General features: G+C 36.9%; 1 protein-coding gene across 1 annotated transcript in view; it reads right to left on the bottom strand.

Annotated features, from left to right (window-relative positions):
• Nucleotides 1-477: 477 nt before the first annotated feature.
• Nucleotides 478-20918, bottom strand: part of LOC119544201 (cytohesin 1 interacting protein) — a 29806-nt gene continuing 9365 nt past the window's right edge. Inside the window, exons 4-8 of the mRNA XM_037849430.1 lie at nucleotides 18233-18335; nucleotides 17925-18018; nucleotides 14884-14953; nucleotides 6114-6180; nucleotides 478-3706 (exon numbers count right to left, since the gene is read on the bottom strand). Of these exons, the coding sequence (XP_037705358.1) occupies nucleotides 3243-3706; nucleotides 6114-6180; nucleotides 14884-14953; nucleotides 17925-18018; nucleotides 18233-18335 (798 nt within the window). The 3' untranslated portion in view covers nucleotides 478-3242. The remainder of the gene's footprint in view (nucleotides 3707-6113; nucleotides 6181-14883; nucleotides 14954-17924; nucleotides 18019-18232; nucleotides 18336-20918) is intronic.

The raw sequence follows: 20918 nt of genomic DNA on the forward strand, positions 1-20918 counted from the left end.
TTTTCCCTGGGTGCTGCACAATGTTCTACTGTACTTCACAGTTTCAAAATAGTTGATTCAGATAGTTCCTACCTGTTTAATATTTGTCCTGTGGAAGGACTGATTCCTGGACCTTCCTACTCTGACATCTTCCCACAGTTCCCCCATACCTATTACTTTTCAGGGATTCGATGAAAGAAGTGTCAAAAGGTCATGTCAGGTCTTAAAAAGATGTTTTTGAACAATCATTAGATTTAAGATAGGTAGATAGATAGATAGATAGATAGATAGATAGATAGATGATAGATTGATTGATAGATATAGGTAGATAAAGGGGTAGAAACAGAGATAAATACAGAGAGTGGAAGAAAAAAAAGTTCTGACGCTGAAAAACAGCAATCTTTATTTCAGGAATGTTTTAAACTTCAATTTTATAGCCCCAATCCTCTAAGGAAAATGGATGTAAAGTAACAAAACTTTTGTGATCTGAATGCTCAATATAGTTGTTTGCATTGTTTATTATACTTAGATTTTATACATCCATCAATACCGACATTTTAATGATCAGCACACACAAACCATGTCCAAGTTTATTTTTTCAATTCATACTGGGATTTCTAATACTGTTTGTTGCATGCAACTAAGATATAGACATATTGCAAAATAGCAAGCGATAAATAAAAATTAATTTCAGAAAATAAAATTCCAACCTGTTGACATGGTGTGACTCCTTTGGCCACATGACAATAATCCTCCCATGTGTTTGAGTCAAATTTGTTATATCAAGTGCCATTCTAGAAAAATGCATTTTCATAGCAAATTGTCAACACAGTTCACAAATATGCATGTTTGATAGCTTTGGGTTTAAAAAAAAAAAACTTCGTTTTTCAATTCTTTTCCCAGTAAATTACACCAAAATGCGTCAATGTGTGCCAGAAGAATAGAGAAATGAAATCTTTTAAAACCCCAGTGGGGTCAGACTCAGTCTAAAAAGCAATGTTGTGTGAAATTTACCCTATTTCCACTAAACAGCAGCTAGCGTTCTTACAGCTTGTGAGCACATAAAACATGACATACCCTTCCTTCCTGTATCTTGGTTAACCAATGCCTTTCTTTTTTTCCCCCAATATACCTAACTCTTGTCTATAACTCCTTATTGCAGACTAAATTAAAACTCACCATGTCCCTTCCCCGCCCTCATTTCAGCAGTAATTCAGAAGTAACTGACACACCATTTAGAAATAAGCAAAGATTTTTCATCCTATTAGTTACTCTGGAATTAGAATTTTCTACATGGTGTCTGTAGAAACAGGATTAACAGGAAATGCTGAATAATATAAAGCAGGTTTTAACATGATCATTCTAATCGATGATGGGAAATAAGCAAGACCAGTAGAATCACTGGTTTGCAAGCCCTGCTTTATACCGGATGCATTGTTAACCATGCAGTTGTTAATGAGCCTGTATCTGAAAACTTGCTTGGGGAGGCCAGGAGAAAAAAGTCACTCTAAATATGTGTTTGTTTTCCTGTTTACCAAAAGACAAGTTCCCTATCCTCGTAGTATGTACCATTGTGTATTTTAAATTTTCCTATTGAGGAAAAAAAAAGTTTTGCAGTGAAAACTACACAATACCAGTCAAAGAGTAAGCAATATCTAGGAAGACTGAGCGGTTAGACTGGAGCCAGGAATACTGGCTTCCAGTTATAGCTCTACCACTAACTGTGTGACCGTGAGAACTCTGAGTTCCTGCTTCCTTAAACCTCATACCTTACACGCCTACCACCTCTACCCACAGGGTTATAGTGTGGATATCCTGTAAAGCACCTTTAACCTACTAGGCATTCACTAAATGATAGACATGACTGTTATTGTTCCTGTGAAAGGTATTTTCACTGCCTTTCAATTTAAATAACTTACTTGGAGCCCACTGGATGTTCTAAGTCCAAAGAATTAACAGAAAACAAGTCCCAATTATAGATCTTTTCACATTTTATTTCCTTCTCTGCAAGTTTCCTCACCCTCCCTTCTATGAAATTTACGTTTTTTTCCCCTCAAAACAACTTATTCTTTAGACTACTCCAAAATTTACTTAAGTGTAGCAGTCCCAATCAAAGTCAACTCAGTCTCCGTCTATGAATCACACACACACATGCGCGTGCGTGGCACACGTATACACAGCTAAAATCAGTAAAGATTATTTATTACATAGTCCAGGTTATCTACTCTAGGATATAGGTAATGAGCAACTGCAATCACCAGAATGGAGAAATCATGGCCTTTAATGGAGATTGAATAAAAACATGATTTAAAGTGTTGAAGTAATTTGAAACAACATAACTAATAGCAAAAGAGGGCTGAAGGCAATAACTATTTGGAATATATAATATAAAGTGGGGAGTAATGTGAAAAAAGAAATAAAATCATTTTCCAAACTCTAAGTTTTCAGACATTAGGTGCTTGTGGCAAAAAAAAAAAATAAGCACAAAGCTGTAAGTCTGAGAGCCCTTTAGAATTGTCATCAATGTTCAGGCAGAACAAAAATTAAATCAGGTAAGAAGAATGAGATTCTCACCAATTTTGTTTAAACTACCTATTAAAAAGGCCTATTATTGTTCTCCTCAGCACCATCTAAGACCAACTTATTTCCATGGTTCTCATGAAGCACAGACCCTCACAATAAATCTTAAATTCCTTCCTTTATTGCCACTGTGGATGTGGGAAATGGCTGATGGCCATCATTGGTTTTAACCTTTCAGAGATTGGAACACAGACATTCAAAATTGCATATCCTAAAGTCTCCCCAGACGCTACGGAGCTTAAGCAAACATAAGGTTTTGTAAGCTACCAATTAATCTACGGAAGGTATTCCAAATAGTTATAACCTTTCAGACCCTTCTTCACACTTGAGTCCAAACAGTTCTGAGTTTTTTATATGAATAACCTAGAAAATAAATATTATCCTCACTTTCATAGGCAGCATTAGGATGGGCAGGCACAACCATTTTTATTTTATCTAACATTGTCCAATTTCCCTAATGTCTGCTTAGAACTTCAACTTTCTTGTTGAAAAAAAAAAACGATTTAAGAAGCAAAACCAAAGAGGTACAAAAGCTTAAATAAAGGTCCTTGTGGCTTATTGCTGTGACGTGGGACGTCAGATTTCCAATCCAACTGCACTTTCCCACAGAACTGGGTGGAGTTGATCTAGAAGACTCTAGAAATATTTGTGAAATACGCTAACACAAAAGGGCGCACGACCCGTCAAAAACGACTCTCTTCCTCTTCTACGGAGCGGTGGAGGCCAGGGATGAATTTCAAGAGTTGTTTCCGGACACTTCCCCTTCTGCTCTTCCGGGGCAGGGTCCCGAACAGGCTGGAGACGTTGCTCTCCCACAGAGGAGACATGGACCCACTGCTGGTGGTGCTGGCGCTCCGGTGCCTCCTGGAGGACCTCCGCAGAAGCTCGTCCCCGTCCTTGGGGACGAAGCACTCGTCATCCGTGCTGGTCTGCCGGCTGGGGGGCCCCCGGCTCGAGTCCTCCGAGGCGCAGAGCTGGGAGCCGTCCTCGCTGTCCATGGTCACCGAGCTCAGCCAGCTCTTACAGCTGCTCGCGCTGGACAATCGATGGCGGTCCGTGAGGGGGGCGCCCGGCCCGGGCAGAGTGCCCAGCAAGGACGCCTCATCCGTGTCCGTGTTTTCCAAACCCGGGCAGTTAGCGGCATCACCTAGAAGGCAGAAAAGAAATTAGTCTACTGTGGAATGGATCTGAGCAACACACTCTAAAAATAAAAACACACAATTCTGTTAGAAGGTCACCAAGCAGCATAGGGGTGAATGATATTTTCGCTAAGCTTTGACTTACATGAGTAAGTGGCTGTTAATAAAGCCATTTGATAAACTTTATTGTAGGATTTCCCAAACTGTTTTTCATGGGCCTGGCTTCCATGTAAAAGGGTTGCGTGGCCACTAGAGTTATGGTACTAGACATTTACTTAAGTAAATTTAAGCAAGATTCTTCACATGAGAATAGTTCAACCCAACCAATAGCATGCCAATATGACTTGTGACTCTCCAGAAGACTCATTTCCCAAATCTAAGTGACCTTGAAACCTTTTATTAGAATCTGCACAGAAATGAGATTCCAAAGAATATACTTTGGGAAATACTATCTATATGGATTTTCTCTACTTAATTCTTCTGATTCTTAGTCATTGTTATCCTTAATAATCATGAAATTCTTACAAATCATTTGAAGTATATGTGAAACAGTCCTACAACCTGCAACTATAGGCCGATTATAGAGAATTCAAAGATGTTTAAAACAGAGAGGATTTACAAAATCAAATATATTTTTCAGCCTAAATATTCCAAGTTTCATCAATACTTAAATATTCTGGAATGGTATTGTACCCAGAAAACATCTCTGTTCTCAAGTAAGTAATAATGCATTTGAGGAAACTGAATTTTATCCACTTGGTTGAATCTTTCACCAACCTTTCATAACCTACATTTGGCTTCTCCAAACTCAAATTTTAATCTCACACCAACTTCCTGTCCATACCTTACCTGTTTCTGCATTTTTTGAGTTGGCTGGTATTCTACTTAAGTAAAGGAGACTAATTGTAATCTCAGCCTGAGGAAAACATAATTAGAAAAAATAATAAAACAGTGTACTTTAAAAAATGGTTTTATCTTATGCTGATTATCTGTACTGCTGCTCTCCTTTGTCCTTAGCTGACAATATAAAAAAAGACTGTTTGCTTTTCCATTTGATATGCAAGGTTGAGTTGGTCAGCCCTCCAGTGACTAATCATATTACTTTTTATTAACAAGCTGATGAATTTCTTTTTGACTGGAGAGAAACTGCCTTGTAGAATATCATGCTCTGGATGTTTAGTCCAGGTCTAGAAAAAGTGGACGAAAGAACTGTCTCAATCTTGGGGGGGAAAAAAAGAGTGTTCAACAATGGCTTTATGAGTAGCCAGTCCTCCTTGGTCCTGATCTAAGGGTAAGTGTGTAGACAAAGCCATTCCCATAGAATCCAGGACCGCCTACACTCACCAGGCCAAACCCATCTCCACTCCAGAATGTGCCAAAGCAGAAATCTAGGAGGTGGCTGAAATAGAGAAGCCAAAGAAGTTTTTGTATCTCTGTTTCACTAACAAATTTCAGACTCAAATGAACTCTATTATGGTTTTTTTTAAAATATTGACTGAAATGCATAAAAAGGAGAAGTAACTAATATGTAAATTCCAAACACTTCTTTTTTTTTTTTTTTTTTACAAAAAAACAGAACTTCAAGACAAACCCCTAAGCTATACATTAGTGGCTAATTAAGGACTGAATTGCTATTTTTCTGTTAACAAGTAGAGTATCACTTTTAACAGATATCCTAGGTTATAAATAAACACTTTAGCATGTGTTATGTGAGGGAGGTATCACCTCTATTTCACACCCACCCAACAGGTACTTTCATTGAATTATTTCTACATGCAAGTTCATTCCGCAGGTTATGCCAGTCACACAGTAAATGCCAAATCAGAAATTTTAAATTCAACCCTTCCCTTCCGAATGTACCCAATGGCAAGAGCCATGCTTTTATTGTTCCAATATTACACCTTTCTGCCTTGGTCATGGGGGCCATGAAGAAGGATTTATCTGCCTAAATGTAATTTACACAATTTGAATAAATGGTGGGAGTTCTACTCAAGAAATACACAACCATTCCAGCCTCAATAGCATCTGAAAACACCACAGCCCTTGTGTCATGAAACCTTTTCAGGAATTTAAGTCATCTGCTGAAGTAGTAGGAAAGTCAGTCAATTTTTCCTACTGCTCCTCTAAAATCTCTAGGCGAGCATGTGCCTCCTGTAAGCACGTGCACGCACACAGGTGAGTGTGTGCATTCACGTGCACACGTGTGATAGGTTTGGAGGAGGGCATGTCACCTTGCTCACCCCTCTCCAAATACACAGGTCCCTCCGAAGGTCATTCCAAAGAAACAGATTATTATCTTTGATCAGTGCTGGACAAATTTTTCTTGTAATGATGATAATCTTAAAACAATTTAGAGGCAGAAATACTTAAAGGGTGAAATGTTACTGTGGTTTCTCAGCAGGAAATCGCATTTACCATGAAGCAGGCGCTGTTCCTGTAACTGCAGAGATCTGAACTCCACCCATTTTTTCTTCAAGGTTTGCTGCAAGAAAGAAGAAAAAATTAATAATTATTAAGAAATCCAAATAAAGGTAGCTATTTACTTCTAGGTGTTGAGATTTATTATTAATATATTTTTTTCTTTTTCTAGCACTAACAACCCCTTCCCATTCATTTGAAAGATTTTTGCTGTATAAAAGGAGAGCATTACATATACTACTTCTCCAGAAACAATTGAGTAGCTTCTACAGGTTTTCTTTTTAAAAGCAATAGCAACAATGAGATGTATTTATTTTTATTTTTTAAATACTATAAAACCAGATTGCTTAGCTTCAAATCCACTTGCTAGCTGTTTAGGCAAGTATTTACATTCAAGGTTTCTCTCACCTGTAGGATAAAGACAATAACACCTAAACCCCAGGATTGTCATGAGGGTTAAATGAGTTAATATGTGTAAATATTTAGAACAGTCACTAGCACTTAGTAAATGCCCAGTAAATATTATCATCAATCTATGAGCCTGAGACACTAAAACATCTTTTCTGCAAAACATTTATTTATTTTCCATAGCAAAAAGGAGGAAGCAGACATTCTGTGAAATGCTTCCTTGGAAGGCTAAACTTAAACACTGCTAAGCACCCTGACTTTTCACGTGCTTCCTTCCTTAGCTGTCCCAGCACATGAAAGCAGTGTTCCAGGGTGGGATGGAGTGGCTGCTGTAGCATGCAAGACTGCTTGGCCTGCCTAGCCCATGGGAGCAGGGGAGCCGAGAGAGAGAAGGTGGGTGGCTGAAGGAATAGAAAATGAAAGCAAACGAGGCAAAAGGCATCTAGCAAAGCACAAAGACTCATTCTCCCTCCTGCTCCTCATCCTCTTCTCCAGGCCTTCCCTTGTCATTTCAGGTCCCAGAACAAGCCCGGTAGGTAGGCATAGCTCAGATTTGCCTACAGACACATCGCAAAGGGAAGATAGCCTAATTGTAAACAAGCAGTCTTTTATACAAAGTTAATCTGGGAGGGGTAGATGAGGGTTAAAAAGAAAAAGGAAAAAGTACATTTTGTAGGGGAAGGCCTAAGGGAAAGAAAATAATAAAATTACAAGAATGTCCTTAAATTCTTAAGGGGAACATGGCCCATTCCTCAGTCTCCAGGGACTGTATAATCACTGGGCAGGATTTTCCAAGCCTTGATGATGGTAATGTTTAGTGGCAGTCTTTGTGGTTGCCAATATAATATGTAAGGAAGAAACAAAAGGCATAAAATGGCTGACTGAATTACTTTCTTGATCTTTCTGGACTCACCATAATGGCTATAAGCCTGCTGGAATGCCTCAGTCACAGCTCTTGTTACCTGATTAAACCTGTGGTCATGTGAAGGTCAGTGTCAGGGAACCAGGGAGTAGAGGACTAACAAAGAGCTGGCATATTTATCAACCCTTTTCTTCTTAAAGACGTTTTATCTCCTGCTGGAGACTACAGTCCAGCAGGGGAACCCTTTCTATATACAATCAAAACTATAAAAAGAAGAGGAAGTTGTATTTCTGTACTTACTTCACAAAAATACAATTGGGTCCTGCCAAATAGTTATTTTTTGTGTGTGAAAATAAAGGTTTTAAAATATCTCATCTGTTGATTTGGCCAAATCATCTAAGTATGTTGTCACTTCAACCAAGAAAATACCAGTGTAAAGAGCAGACCTGTCAAAGTGACTAAGAGTTTTTAGTCATTTTCTAAGGATCTATAACTAAGCTTCCCTATTTTTCTGGGTCTGTTTCTGCCTGTGCTATTGGCATCACAATCGTATATTTGGGTCAAATCTATACTCTCACAATTAGAAGGGAATGAAATCATATGTGAGATCTAACCTTACTGTGCCTAGCTCAGTGCCTGGCACATAGCAGCTGCTCAGTCAATTGAATGAATACATGAAAGAATGACTTTTTGGAACAAAACTCAACTGTCATATTGGAGTGGATTCCAATACATTTCCAACTTTTTTGATCCACATGAGATTTACAACTAACCACTTCTAAGGCACTTTACTGCTTTTGTAGTGCTTTCACAGGTAATGTTATTTAATTTTCATAATTGCACTAAAAAGTTACAGAATAGTAAATAAAGGTTCAAAGTAGTAAAGTATTTCCAAAAGGCTAAAATCGCAGTAAATAGCAGAGCTAGATTAAAAGCTAGCTGTCCCAGTTGTTCCAATGAAAGTGCTGTTTTCATGTTAAAGATTTGAATCATAAGTCAGGAGGAAGGGAATCCCTGAAATCATGACTCAGAAGGGACCACTGTTTCTAGAAAATACTAAAGAAACTTGTGGGTCCTTGAGAACACACAAAGTAAATGTCACAGTGTGGAGGGGAAGCCAACCTGACCCTGATATAGGCCAGACATGGACATTTCTGGCACAAGAGATGAAATGGAAATTTCATAATTTCAAGTTTAGAAATGGGTCAAAAATGAAGAAAGGTAAGCAAAACTAACCTAAAGGCCTGTGGGACCTGGAGCACCAGAAACAGGTAGCCAAGAATTTGGATACTATGGCAATATATGGCTTAAATGCACCTATCTGAAGTGCAAGACTTACTATCTGAAGCACAAGGCTTACAACTTGAAAAAAGAATCTTAGTTGAAGCTCCACCACAGGAAAAGTAGGCTGAGAAAAGCTGCTTCTGATTGCTATGGTTCATGTAGACAGTATATCAACACAGCCTTGGGACCTGAGCCAAGCAGCATATTATCTCCAGGAAAGCCATCCAAGCTGCTAGATCTGACTCTGGATTTGGAACACCAAAGTGCTGAGTGAAAACAACTGTCCAACTATCACATCAAGCTGCAGAGTGAGGCTACCATTCAAGGTAGGTCGGCAAATCAAAATTCTAAAACACCCTCAGAAGTTTAATGGTAAGGAAGACAATAAAATTGATGTGGATTCTCACATTCAAAAAAAAAGTAAAATATAAAAGTATCCCAAGAAGACTCTAAAATAAGAATTTTATAATCCTCAGAGAGATAAATGACAGATAAATGTTCATAAGAACAAGAAATTTGAAACAAAGACAGAAATAAACAAGACCAGATAATCATGGAAAAAGACCTACTTGAAAATAAAAATACATTAATTAATTTTTAAAACTTGATAGAAAGAAGACATTCTATATAGAACAAATATAACAAGAAAATTACTGAAGATGTTATTAAGGAATTCAAAAGAAAGACAAAACCAAAAGATAAAATGATATAAAATATGAAAGAGCAGTTAGAAAATATGGAAGATAGATTGAGACTCAAAAATATGTCTAACAGGAATTCCAGAAGATAATACAGAGAGTGGTGAAGAAGCTGTACTCAAAGAGGTCAAAGCTAATAATTTTCCAAAACCGAAAGAAATTCAAAAGTCCTTAGTTTGAAAGGGCATTGCAAATTCTAAGCAGTATAAATTTTAAAATGAATCCAGACCTAATCACATTGTGGTGAAACTGTAGATCAGTAAAGACAAAAGAATCTTAAAAGCAACCAGAAAAAGATGAAAGACTAATAAAAATCCAAATACTGGTTTTTGAAAAGACTCAAAAATAGAAAATCTAGAGAAAATTTCAAGGGGATTTTTAAAAAAAGGGGGAGCTGGCATAAAACAGAACAAATGAAAAAGGGGACATAGTCATATTATAACAGAGATTTTAAACATGAGAATAGAATTATTATCAAATTTATGCCAATAATTTAAAATTTTGAAAACTTTATAAACAAAACATAACCCACCCAAACTGGCTCAAGAAAACCAGAACAGTCTTATAATTGAGAAACTGAAACAGTAGTTTAGAAATCTTCCCACAGAAAAAGAACCACCAAGCCCAGATGATTCAGATGGTTTTACGAGAGTTCTACAAAAAAAAGGGGGGGGGGGGCAGGGGAGGATACTACTCAGCCCAGAGTAAAAATCCAGTAAATCTGATACCAGAACTAAAGAAATATAGTCCAAGAAAGAAAAATTACAGGCCAATCTAACTTGTGAAGCTACATTGGTTTGACATTACAAATTCTTTAAATGCCATCCACTATATTGAAAGTAAAAAGTAAATGAACTAGAAGATCATCTTAACAGATGCAGAAACAAGTACTTGATAAAAATTAATACACAAGCTCTATAAACACTACCAGGAAACTTGGAATAGAAAAGAGTTTCCTTAATCTCAAAGTTCATTCATGCAGAGACTGGGCAATCAACTATTAAGGAATGTTCAATAAGGCTTATTGTAAAGGTTCCTTGTAAGTTCTTACAGCAGTGACATCTATTCCTGAGTTTTAAATGTTATTTCTAAATTGTGAGATGCTGAACTCTTTGTGTATAACCTGGTAGTTCCCTGAAACTTTGGGTATCTGTGTGACACCTAAGAGTCAAGAGTTAGAGTTCTGCAGCTCTGAAAGTCAGCATTACTCCATACAGCAACTGTTAAAGTTAAAGCTGAAAAAGAGATCAGACCTTAATTAGTGATATGAATGAAATGGACTTGGTTAGGACTAAGGTAAACCAGATAGGGTAATGGATGATATTGGCTGTAGTTTAAAACTCCAACTTCTGTATGAGACCAAAGGAAGAGATGTTGATTTGGTACAAAATTTGTATTTTCTGTAGCACAGTATCTAATTTAACCTGCATGGTCAGTTTATTTGAACAATATAATTACGCGGAACCTAGAATAGGGAATGAGATCTTGTTATTCTGTACAGGTTAATGTAAAACCCTGAGGCATCCCAGAGCATTTGGGGCAGAATATAAAAAAGGTATTTGCAAAGTCCTCTTGAGGGACTGGGGGAAAATGTGGAAATATTAAACTTCCCCACCTCAGGAATTCCTGATAATTCTTGCAAGCATTAGGGACTCCCAATTTAATAAGTTAAGCCCTTGATCTTGGGGCCTGCCCTTATGAAACTTATTCCTGTAAAGGAGAAACTAAGCCTACTTAGCTAAGAATCACTTCCAGAAAACTTCTTTTGTTGCTCTGATGTGGCCTCTCTCTCAGCCACTTCTGGAAATAAACTCACTACCCTCCCCCCTACATAAGACATGATTCCTGCGTAGGACATGATTCCCACAAAATAAAGTTTTAGTGGCTAACAGATTTCAAATAGAGTCAAGAGGTCATTCTGGAGGTTATTCTTATGCATTATATAGGTATTCCTTTTTCGTTTCTAGTGTATTAGAATAGCTAAAGGAAATACCTGAAACTGTTGAACTGTAATCCAGTAGACTGTATTCTTGATGATGATTATATAACTATATAGCTTTTATCATGTGACCATGTGATTGTGAAAACCTTGTGACTGACACTCCCTTTGTCCAGTGTATGGGCAGATGAGTAATAAAATAAAGACAAAAAATAAATAAATAATGGGAGGGTGAGGATAAAAATTATGGGATGTTTTGAGTGTTCTTTTTATTTTTATGTTTAATTTTTTCTTGGAGTAATAAAAATGTTCTAAAATTGATTGTGGTGATGAATGCACAACTATATGATGATACTGTGAGCCACTGAAAGGATTACTTGGTGTGTGAATATATCTCAATAAAATTGCATTAAATAAAGTTCATTCATAAAGATAGCTCATTACCAAAGAGTTGGAAGGATTCCCTTTAAAATCAAGAATGAAACAAAAATGTGTGCTATTATAGCATCTATTCATCACTGTATTGGAGGTCCTAGCCAGTTTAATGAAGCAAGAGAAAAAACTGAATATCATAAGGATTGAAACAATGAAGTACAGTTGTCATTATTCACAGATAGTTATTATCTTCATTGAAAACCCAAAAGGATCTATAGACAGTCTATTGGAAATTATAAGACAGTTTATCAATGTATTTGCATTTCACATTGAAAAATTGATCTCAGACATCTATACACTAACCTCAATCAAAATGTCATTTTCATAAACTGTAATAGAAACAAAAATTCTAAGACATACAGGAATAAATCTAACAAAATATATACAGATCTCTAAGCATAAAATCATAAAATTTAATTGAAAGACAATTTATTACTTTATTGAAAACAATTTAAAATGGTGAGATAGTTCAACAATAACAATATTCAGTATCACAATGATGCCAAGTTTCCTCAGATTTATCTATATATAAGCAAAATGTGAAATAAATCAAAACCTCAACATTTCTTTATGAGACTTGACAATCTGATTTAAAAATTATATACAATATTAAAGGATCAAAAATAACCTGGAAGGCCTGCCAACATTTATTATAAGGGTATAAAAACTGAGTTTGGAATAAAATTGAACAATGGCTCAGAATAGGGACTTTGAAAGCAAACCCATGTATATATGGAACTTGCTTAAAAACAGAGGTTTCTTGCAAGTAAGTTGGGATAATTGCAAGGAACTCTCATATATGCAAAAATTAATTACAGATGAATTAAGGACTTAAACAAGGAAAAGAAAAACTTTAAAAACTTTTAGAATATAGAAAATGCGGATTACCTATAAAGGATAAACAAGTGTTCTCTCATCAACAGAAAATTCAAGAGAGTGATACGTTCAAAGTTGTAAGGTAACAAAACATCAACTTAGAATAATTAAATTGCCTACAAGAACTCTTTCAAAACAAAGGTGAAATAAAGACATTTTTAGACAAAGAACGACCTATGTACTCTCACTGAAGGAGGTACATCAGCAAGAGGAAAAAAAAAACCCAGAGTAAGGAGCAGAATGCAAGAAATCAACACTAAGCACATCAATTCAACAGGTTGGTCTATTTGTTCACTACCAGGTATTTGGGACAGAAATCTATATTTTGTAGTTTTAAAAAGTGGTGAAACTCTCAAAATAGACTATAATAATGAAGATAAGGTGTTAAATAGACATCTACAGCAAGTTAAGGTCATTATGATTGTTAAGGAAGAGGATGGAAATACTGAAAATTTTATACATTGTTAGAAAAAATAATTATGTATGTTAAAACTCCAACAGAAAACATTTGAACTGAAGAAAGTGCTTTGAAGCATGAAATATGTTTGTGCAGGAGAGCACTTTATTCCATGAAATATAGCCTATTTTTCACTTATGTTTCTAGATCCCTTTCCTTTTATTTCGATAGGCTGAAAAGCCAGTTTAACATTCATTTATGATGTCTACCAAGAGTCCGCACCTCCCTTTTGCAAAGGCAAATAAACTTTTAAAATCTTCACGCACAGAAAGCTAAAAATAATATGAAGCACTGTTTACTTTTTCACTGAAATTTAATGATTAAAAAGTTAGAATCATTTCCTTTAAAGTCAATATTAAGACAGGGATGTCCACTTCATTTATGTGCAAAAATATATGGTCTTAGCCAATGCTATAAAAGAAGAAAAATAAACTAGTTGAATAATTGGAGTAAAACTCTCATTATCTGTAGACAATATGACAACCATAGAGAAAACTTAAGAGAATCTACACACAAATTATTAGAATAAAGGGAATTCATCAAGACTTCTGAATTTAAAGACCAATGCAATAATCAGCAGCCATAAGCAGTTGAAAAATTCAAAGATCACATTTATTATAGTAAGAAAATAGAGAAAGTCTATAAGAATAAATCTAATAAAAGATATGGCAAAATGTATGAAGAAAATTACAGAATGTTTTTGAAGTACATGAAAGATCTGAATAAAGAGAGAATTCAAAGTGAGAGAAATGAAGAGCATAAAAGTGTCAATTGATCTCACTTACTTTATAAATTCAATTCAATTCCAATAAAAGTCTGAGTAGAGGATTTTTTTAAAGGAATTTGATGCAGGAATAAACAAAGAGATCATAGGGATTAAAAAAATTACAGAGATAAGCAAAGTGACAAGAGTATCAAAACTAATGTTGGCAAAGAAGAGAGCAGGGCTTGGTGATGAACTGAATGTGGGGAAAGAGATGAATACATATATGTAAAATGGGCTCAAAAATCAATAAGTACATTTATAACACTAATAAATGGCAACACTTTCTGAACAAAGCCAGGTAAGCAACCTGCCTCCTTTGCTATGCATAGAGAGGCACTGGGATGCAGAGGTCAATTGGGGCCAGGGTCAGTGTCCTCAAGGATAAGACTCATGCCTGGGGTGAAGGACTGGGGTTCAAGGCTTGGCAGAGTCTCACCAGCCCAGCAAACTGAGATTTTTCAAACCCTCAAAGTGCCATCTGGGGTAAATTTCACTAAATGCCCTGCATTGTGTAGTATTCCTTGGTAACTATTTTTTTTCAACATTGATGGTCCATTGGCCAAAGGAAGCAGATTCCAGTAGAGGGAGATGGTCTTTGTGGTAATAATGAGATGGAAGGAAAAGACACCAAAGAGGACTCTGAAAAGGCAAAAATACCAGGCACTCCAGGACACACATACAACACTTGCGAAAAATAATAAAAAGTCTAGCTCCTCCTTCCTGCCCCCTCAACCAAAATGTAAATTGAGGGAGATCTGAGGTGCATGCATTAATGAAAAGTGCTTCATGTCATGTGCTTTCCTGTTGGCTTTCTGAGCCTCATAGATGACACGTAAGAAGGAAGGAAGGAAGTGATTTGCAGTGCTTTGCAGAATTTGATATTCCTGCAGAGGTAATTATGTGGCTCTTGATAATTCAGCAGTTTAGACTCATCACTGCATTTCACCATCAAGGGCTTTCCCGAATCCTCAAATAGATCTTCATTCTACCACTCACACACTCCAGGATGAAAAATGTGCCTGACTGTATTAAATTAAATTACCTTTAAAACCTGCAGCTTTGCTTCAAGTTCTGTTCTTCTGAGAATCATTGTTCCATTAAGAGTCTCTATCCTGTTTTAAGAAAAAAAGAGGGGGTGGGAATAGTGTGAGTGATTCTTTTAAACAAGTACCGTGCTTATGGGGCACTACACTTTGAGCACAGGCTCTACTAAAAAAAAGCAACATAAATGTTATATTTCTCATAGCACGTCAAGTATCTGGATCTATGCCAAATCTGACAAAATTCAAAGAAAGAAAATGGAAAAAATACTTCCCCTTGAAAGGGTAGCTGAAAAGACAAGGTTCTAGTTAATTTGTAAACTGCAGTTCATTTTATAGAAACCACTATATGGCTATGATGATTGTTCTCTACTGGAATCTATTATTGTGGGGACTGGTTGAATCAATTCATTCATTTGGTGAATATTTATTGAGTATCCACTATGTGCCAGACTGTATCTAGATATTGTGTTAAGCCTGGGGATACAACAATGAAAAATATGCACTAGAGACTTTCAAAACAGTAGAATCAACATTTCTATTACTTGAAGCACAGAGAAATCCTTTTCTCCCTAGGATTCTAGGGACCTTTACCTCTGTAAATTGCCTTAATTTTGGAAAGAGAACAAATTGAACCAGAACCACTTTAATAACCTTCATATGACTCTTTCATCTCAGAACCTTTTAAGTTTACCAATGTTAATCCTAGAATTATCAAGTTGACAGTGTTCTTTTCTTCCTACCCCAATGCCTTTCTAAAAATAAAGACTTCTCTCCTGAGTGATCTGATTTGTGTTGTGGGCTCTTAACAGGCATTTATTCATTTATTTATTTATTTTTGCCATTTAAAGATATTTATCTCATGGTTTCAAAATAATAGCAATAATAATAATAATACATGCATGTTAAATAAGTCAAGCAATACATTATAAAGATGTATAATGACAAAGCTCATCCTCTCCCTGCACACACCTTAATTTTGACTACTAAGCCAATCATCTGAAAAAGAAAACAAATTTCATTGTGAATCACACACCTAAGTATTTTTAAAGAATTACTTCAAATTCCTTCTAATAAATAACCTATAGCTCTATTTACAAAGATGCTAAAGATTTTTCAAGGCATGGAAGGAGAGCATTAAATGGGGTAACCAAATTTCCTATATTTGTAATACCGCTATGTCCTAGATAATGAGATTATGGCAAACCAAGGAGCTGTCAGTTTTTCTTACTAGGGTAGTCTTGACTCTGGGCAAGAGTAGGGGGTCCTATAAATCTGTTCACTGGGTTTCTTCATGTTGATCTGACCTGCCCAAGCATTAGCTCTCTGTAGGCAAAACCTCAGGGATCAGCAACTCTCTTCAGGCTGTCTTCCACTTTCCTGATCTCTGGATTTCCAACCATTGTCTCAACCCTTTACCTCTTAACTGCTCCCTTTGGGCCTGCCTGCTTCAACCTGTTGGAACATACTTTTCTGACCCTAGCAACCAGCATTTTCTCTTGGACTCTGCAGTGTTCCTACTGTCTGGATCCAGGTGTCTCTGGAGCATGAGTGCCCCTGAACATGCACTTTACCCTGAACTCAGGACCCCACAGAGCTGGACTCAGTGCTCTACCACCACCAGTCAAATTTTAAAACTACTCTTACACATGCTCAAAACACCCTTTGAAGTTTTAGACTAGGAATCACAAAAGAGCATCCCGGGGATTTCAGTTGGCAGCTTGCAATGAGCAGCTGTGGAGTCACTGAAGAGAACAGATCCAAGCATCTAGAGCTTCTAGAGCTTGAGGCTCAAATCACAGCCCTGTCACTAAATCATTGGGTGACCTCAGCTAAACCCTCAATTAAGCCTCAGTCATTTCATCCAGAAACAGAAATAAAACTAACCTATTAGTTAATTCTGTGAGGAATTAATGGGATTACATGGGCTCCTCTTCAATGAGAATAAAACTTTAACTCCTTGCATGGCTGAGGGAGCCTGCGGCCTGCCCCTGCTCTTTCTCCATTTCTTACGCACATCCCCTCCATCCACCAACCTCCAACTACACTGGCGTTCTCTCTGTCCCCTGAACCAGTGAAGCTCATTTTGAGAGCTCACAGACCTCTCTCTGTCTGAAATGCTCTCTCCAGGTGTTCCTATGACTGTCCCTTCTCTTCAATTAAGTCTCAGCTCAAATTTTACCTCCTCAAAAAGGACATCCTTGCACACACCTAAGCTAAAGTAGCAGCCCTTTTACTCAATTTTCTATCCCATTGCCCTGTTTTATCTTCTTCATAGCAGTTATCAATAATTGAAATATTGAAATTACTTATTTCTTTAGGCTTTTCTTATATATTTCCTTCCACAATTATTAAAGCACTGGGAGAGTCTTTGTCTTCTCTGTGCCTATCACAGAGCTGGAAACACAGCATTTGCTCCATAAATATCATTTTAATTAATGAGCAAATTCCATCTTTTAACTACTTATTAAGGTCTTATCAGATACTGGAAAAATTATGGTGAACAAGTCAGTCAAATCTTCAATTGAGGAGACCAATGTTCTATCAATAAGTTTGGAATGTTGGTAGGTATGAGTGTGTGTTGGGGTTGGGGGGGTGAGAAGATTTTTCCCTTCCAAACGGAACAATAGAAGAGAAAGACAATTGGCTTGTAGCATAAGAGGAAAAACTGAGCCCTTCTGACCTTTTATTTGTTCTGGCCACAAGATTATATCAACCATGCAAAGTGAATTCATCCAAAGAGAATGTGAGACAGACTAATTGAATTTGACATAAAAAAATAGATTTCTAAATGCTATCCCTCCCACAGAGACATTTGGGCTGTTGATGTCCTCTGACTTCAGATGCTGGCAACATGTTCAAGTTGAAGGAAACCTTGAGAAACAAAAGAAACTGATAAAAATGTCCATACCAAACCACAAAACTGTATTGTGCTGCCTCTCTTCTTGTGATCCTTGAACAAAAAGCCTACTCATTCACTCAACAGGCAGTATAAGAGACTATAACATTTTTGAAGCCCCAAGGGAATAAGACAGATAGTTACGTTAGCAGGTTTCCTGACGATCTGATCAGGTCAACCACTTGTTTGTGGGTAAAGCCTTCTGTGCTCACGCCATTGATATTTGCAAGGACATCACCTGGGAGATGTCAAGAAAAATGAGTGTTACAGTAGTTAAATAATCCATCCTGATTTGTACTACAAATGAAACAAAACAAGCAAGCTGCAAACCTTAGCAACATAAAGGAGCTAAGGAAATTCAAAGCAACAATCACATCTTGACTTTCATTATCAACAAGTTTTTCTCTCTTGCTATTTAAATGATTCCAAACATGAGTAAAATTATAAGTTACCAGTTTGCAGGCCAGCACAGTGAGCTGGACTGTCCTCCTGTATTTTGCAGATCAGAGTGCACATGTTTGAGGAGCCGGCGTTCTGGTTCTGAAGCCTGTAAGTCTGTAAGAATTGAGGTAATACATAGTGACTACTCAAAAACTCAAAATCTATTTCTCAAAAAGCAAATTTTCATCTGTTACTTTAAGGGGTATGGTAGGCAAATGAAAAGAATAATTTGGAAAGGCTTTCCTGCTTATAAACTGAATCATAGGCATCAATTTTGCAATTCTACCAGGCAATCTGCAGCCAACCCCCCTCACCAAGGAACATCTGGTTTAGAAAAGAAAATATGTTAAGAAGACCTCAAGATTTTAGACTTTCAAGCCTAAGAGACCACATGATGCTATCATCATCACATATTTATTGAGAAAAATACATTTTCTCATTTCCTTCTGGGATAAACCAAATGCAAAGAGAAAAATCCCTCTGTGGTTCTCCCAAGCTAAAGCATGTATTCCAGGAAAGTATGAAACAACAGACATCCAGGAAGGGAGATATGCCAACACTGATTATTTTAAATCAGAGTCTGGTAAATAATAACAATATGTCCTGCATTTAATCTTAAGCATTATAATTGACTCAATCACCTTCATTTTTGAGGACTCTCTAGTATGCCTGCCCTGAACACTCACTGGTTCATTAGTCACCTAACTAAATTAGAAGAAGTTACGCTTTGCTGCTTGCCTCAATTTGGCAAAAATACTTGGGTTTTTTTTTTTTTTTTTGGTATTTTTTTCACAATGTTCATGAACACTGAATAAATATTTGCTAATGTCTATTAGCAATAGACGTGTATGTCTATTGACATAGATTCCCAACATCTTATAACAAAACATGTTTTTCTTTTTCACACGTGAATTATGAAGTCTAATTCCATTTAGAACCAAAACCAGCATTGTAAGTTGTCTTTTGAACATCTGATTCCTAAAATTAAGCCACCTCACAATATGTCTTCTTGATGGAGACACGAATGTCTAATATTCTTTCCCTCTTAACAATCCATTAGGCATCACAAGTCAGTTACTTGCAAGTAATTTCTAGAAACTGGGGTTCATTATCCTCTAGGGTCCTTCTACTCATTGTATAAAGCATTTAGCATCCCTAAATCTTTAACATAAAAGGGACTTTAAAAGATTATTTAATACATTTCCCATCTATGTCAGTTTTATTACCAGAGAGTCTTCTAACTGTAGCCCGGCACTTACAGAGATGTAAAGATAGTTTAGTTCATGTGGTTCATGAACAAAAGATATAGCTGACACTCTTTTTAAAGTCACTATTCTAAACATTCTCATTAGCAGTGAGAATCTATCCTCAGTCCCCAGTGACCAAAGTAAATTCAGTAGAAGGGAAGCATGTTGACTTACGTAGTCAGCACCTGTTCACAACAGGTGTAAAATATGGGCGGTTAGAGATGGGAAAAGGCAAAAGCCCAAAAGTCATGGAAAGAAATAATTACTTTTCTCCCTTTTTATCCAGTCTCTCAGCTCTCATATTTAGGAGCCAGCGATGGAATGATCACCTGTACTTCTCTGAGACAGAAAGTTCACATTGCCCCTTCTTAGACCCAGTGATCTTCATACCAACATATGTAATTAGTTGTGCTTCTACAGACACCAGGCATATCACTAAGTACTTTATATGTGTTGTTTCATTTAAAGCCTCTAAGAACCTTATAAGGCAGGTAGAGAGAAAATTTGAATCCAGGTGAGCATGAATCCAAGGCTTGTGCTCTTATCATGCTGCATGATTCTCATCAGCAGTGAAAAACCAGAGAGAAGGGTGAATTCTTCCAAAGTGTCTTTCACCTGGGAGGCCAGGACACAAACACGTTTTCACAACAGGTGTACAATATGGGTTCAGGGGTTCTGTCTGGTCTTCAGAGAATTCCCAGAGCAGTTCTTCTATTCACTGCTGCAAATTTTGTGAGTACTAGAGAACAGATTATGGTAATGGGAAGCATACACAAGAGGGGAGTTTTGGGGGGAGTGGGTACCTATATCATTGAGATGACACATACAGGTTGCAGTCCAGAGGTAAGGCCTTTAGCTCACGTTGATCTACAAAGTCATGAGCTTATGGCAGTTTCAATGGCGCTCTAGCCCATTGTCTCCTTATGGCTGTTCTGACTCTTTCTCTGTGTAGAATAAATGTTTATAGTGTGGGAGAGAAACAGTGACATTTGTTATACCTGAATCAGAAAATGTATAAACATTTATCCTGTTTTCAGTAACAACTTCTGTACATCCTTGTGGATAATTCTTATTTCAGAAGAAGCAGTCACACAAAGCATAGTGTCTCTTCAACAGAAGAGTGTTTTTATGTGAATGGGAAACATGAGAGAGTATTACACGTTTAAAACCTGATGTAAGAATTACAGGATACACCACATTTAAAAGTGGAGAGTTCAGAAAGTAAATGGTAGCTCCTTTTCTGCTGTAGCCTTCTCCTGTTCATTGCAGCTCGAGTTCCATTTTGTTTCTTTACACACAAAACCTGTTTTGCTCAGCAGCTTCCTGCTCCTGATCTTAAAATACACACCGACTTCCCAATTCTGGGCCTGATACATAGTCACCCAAGCTTTCTTTAAAAGCAAAATCAAAGTTAAGACCTAAAATCTGATGTGTAATATAAGAATATGAT

Source organism: Choloepus didactylus, chromosome 9 (genome assembly GCF_015220235.1).
Source record: "Choloepus didactylus isolate mChoDid1 chromosome 9, mChoDid1.pri, whole genome shotgun sequence".
NCBI lineage: Eukaryota > Metazoa > Chordata > Mammalia > Pilosa > Megalonychidae > Choloepus > Choloepus didactylus.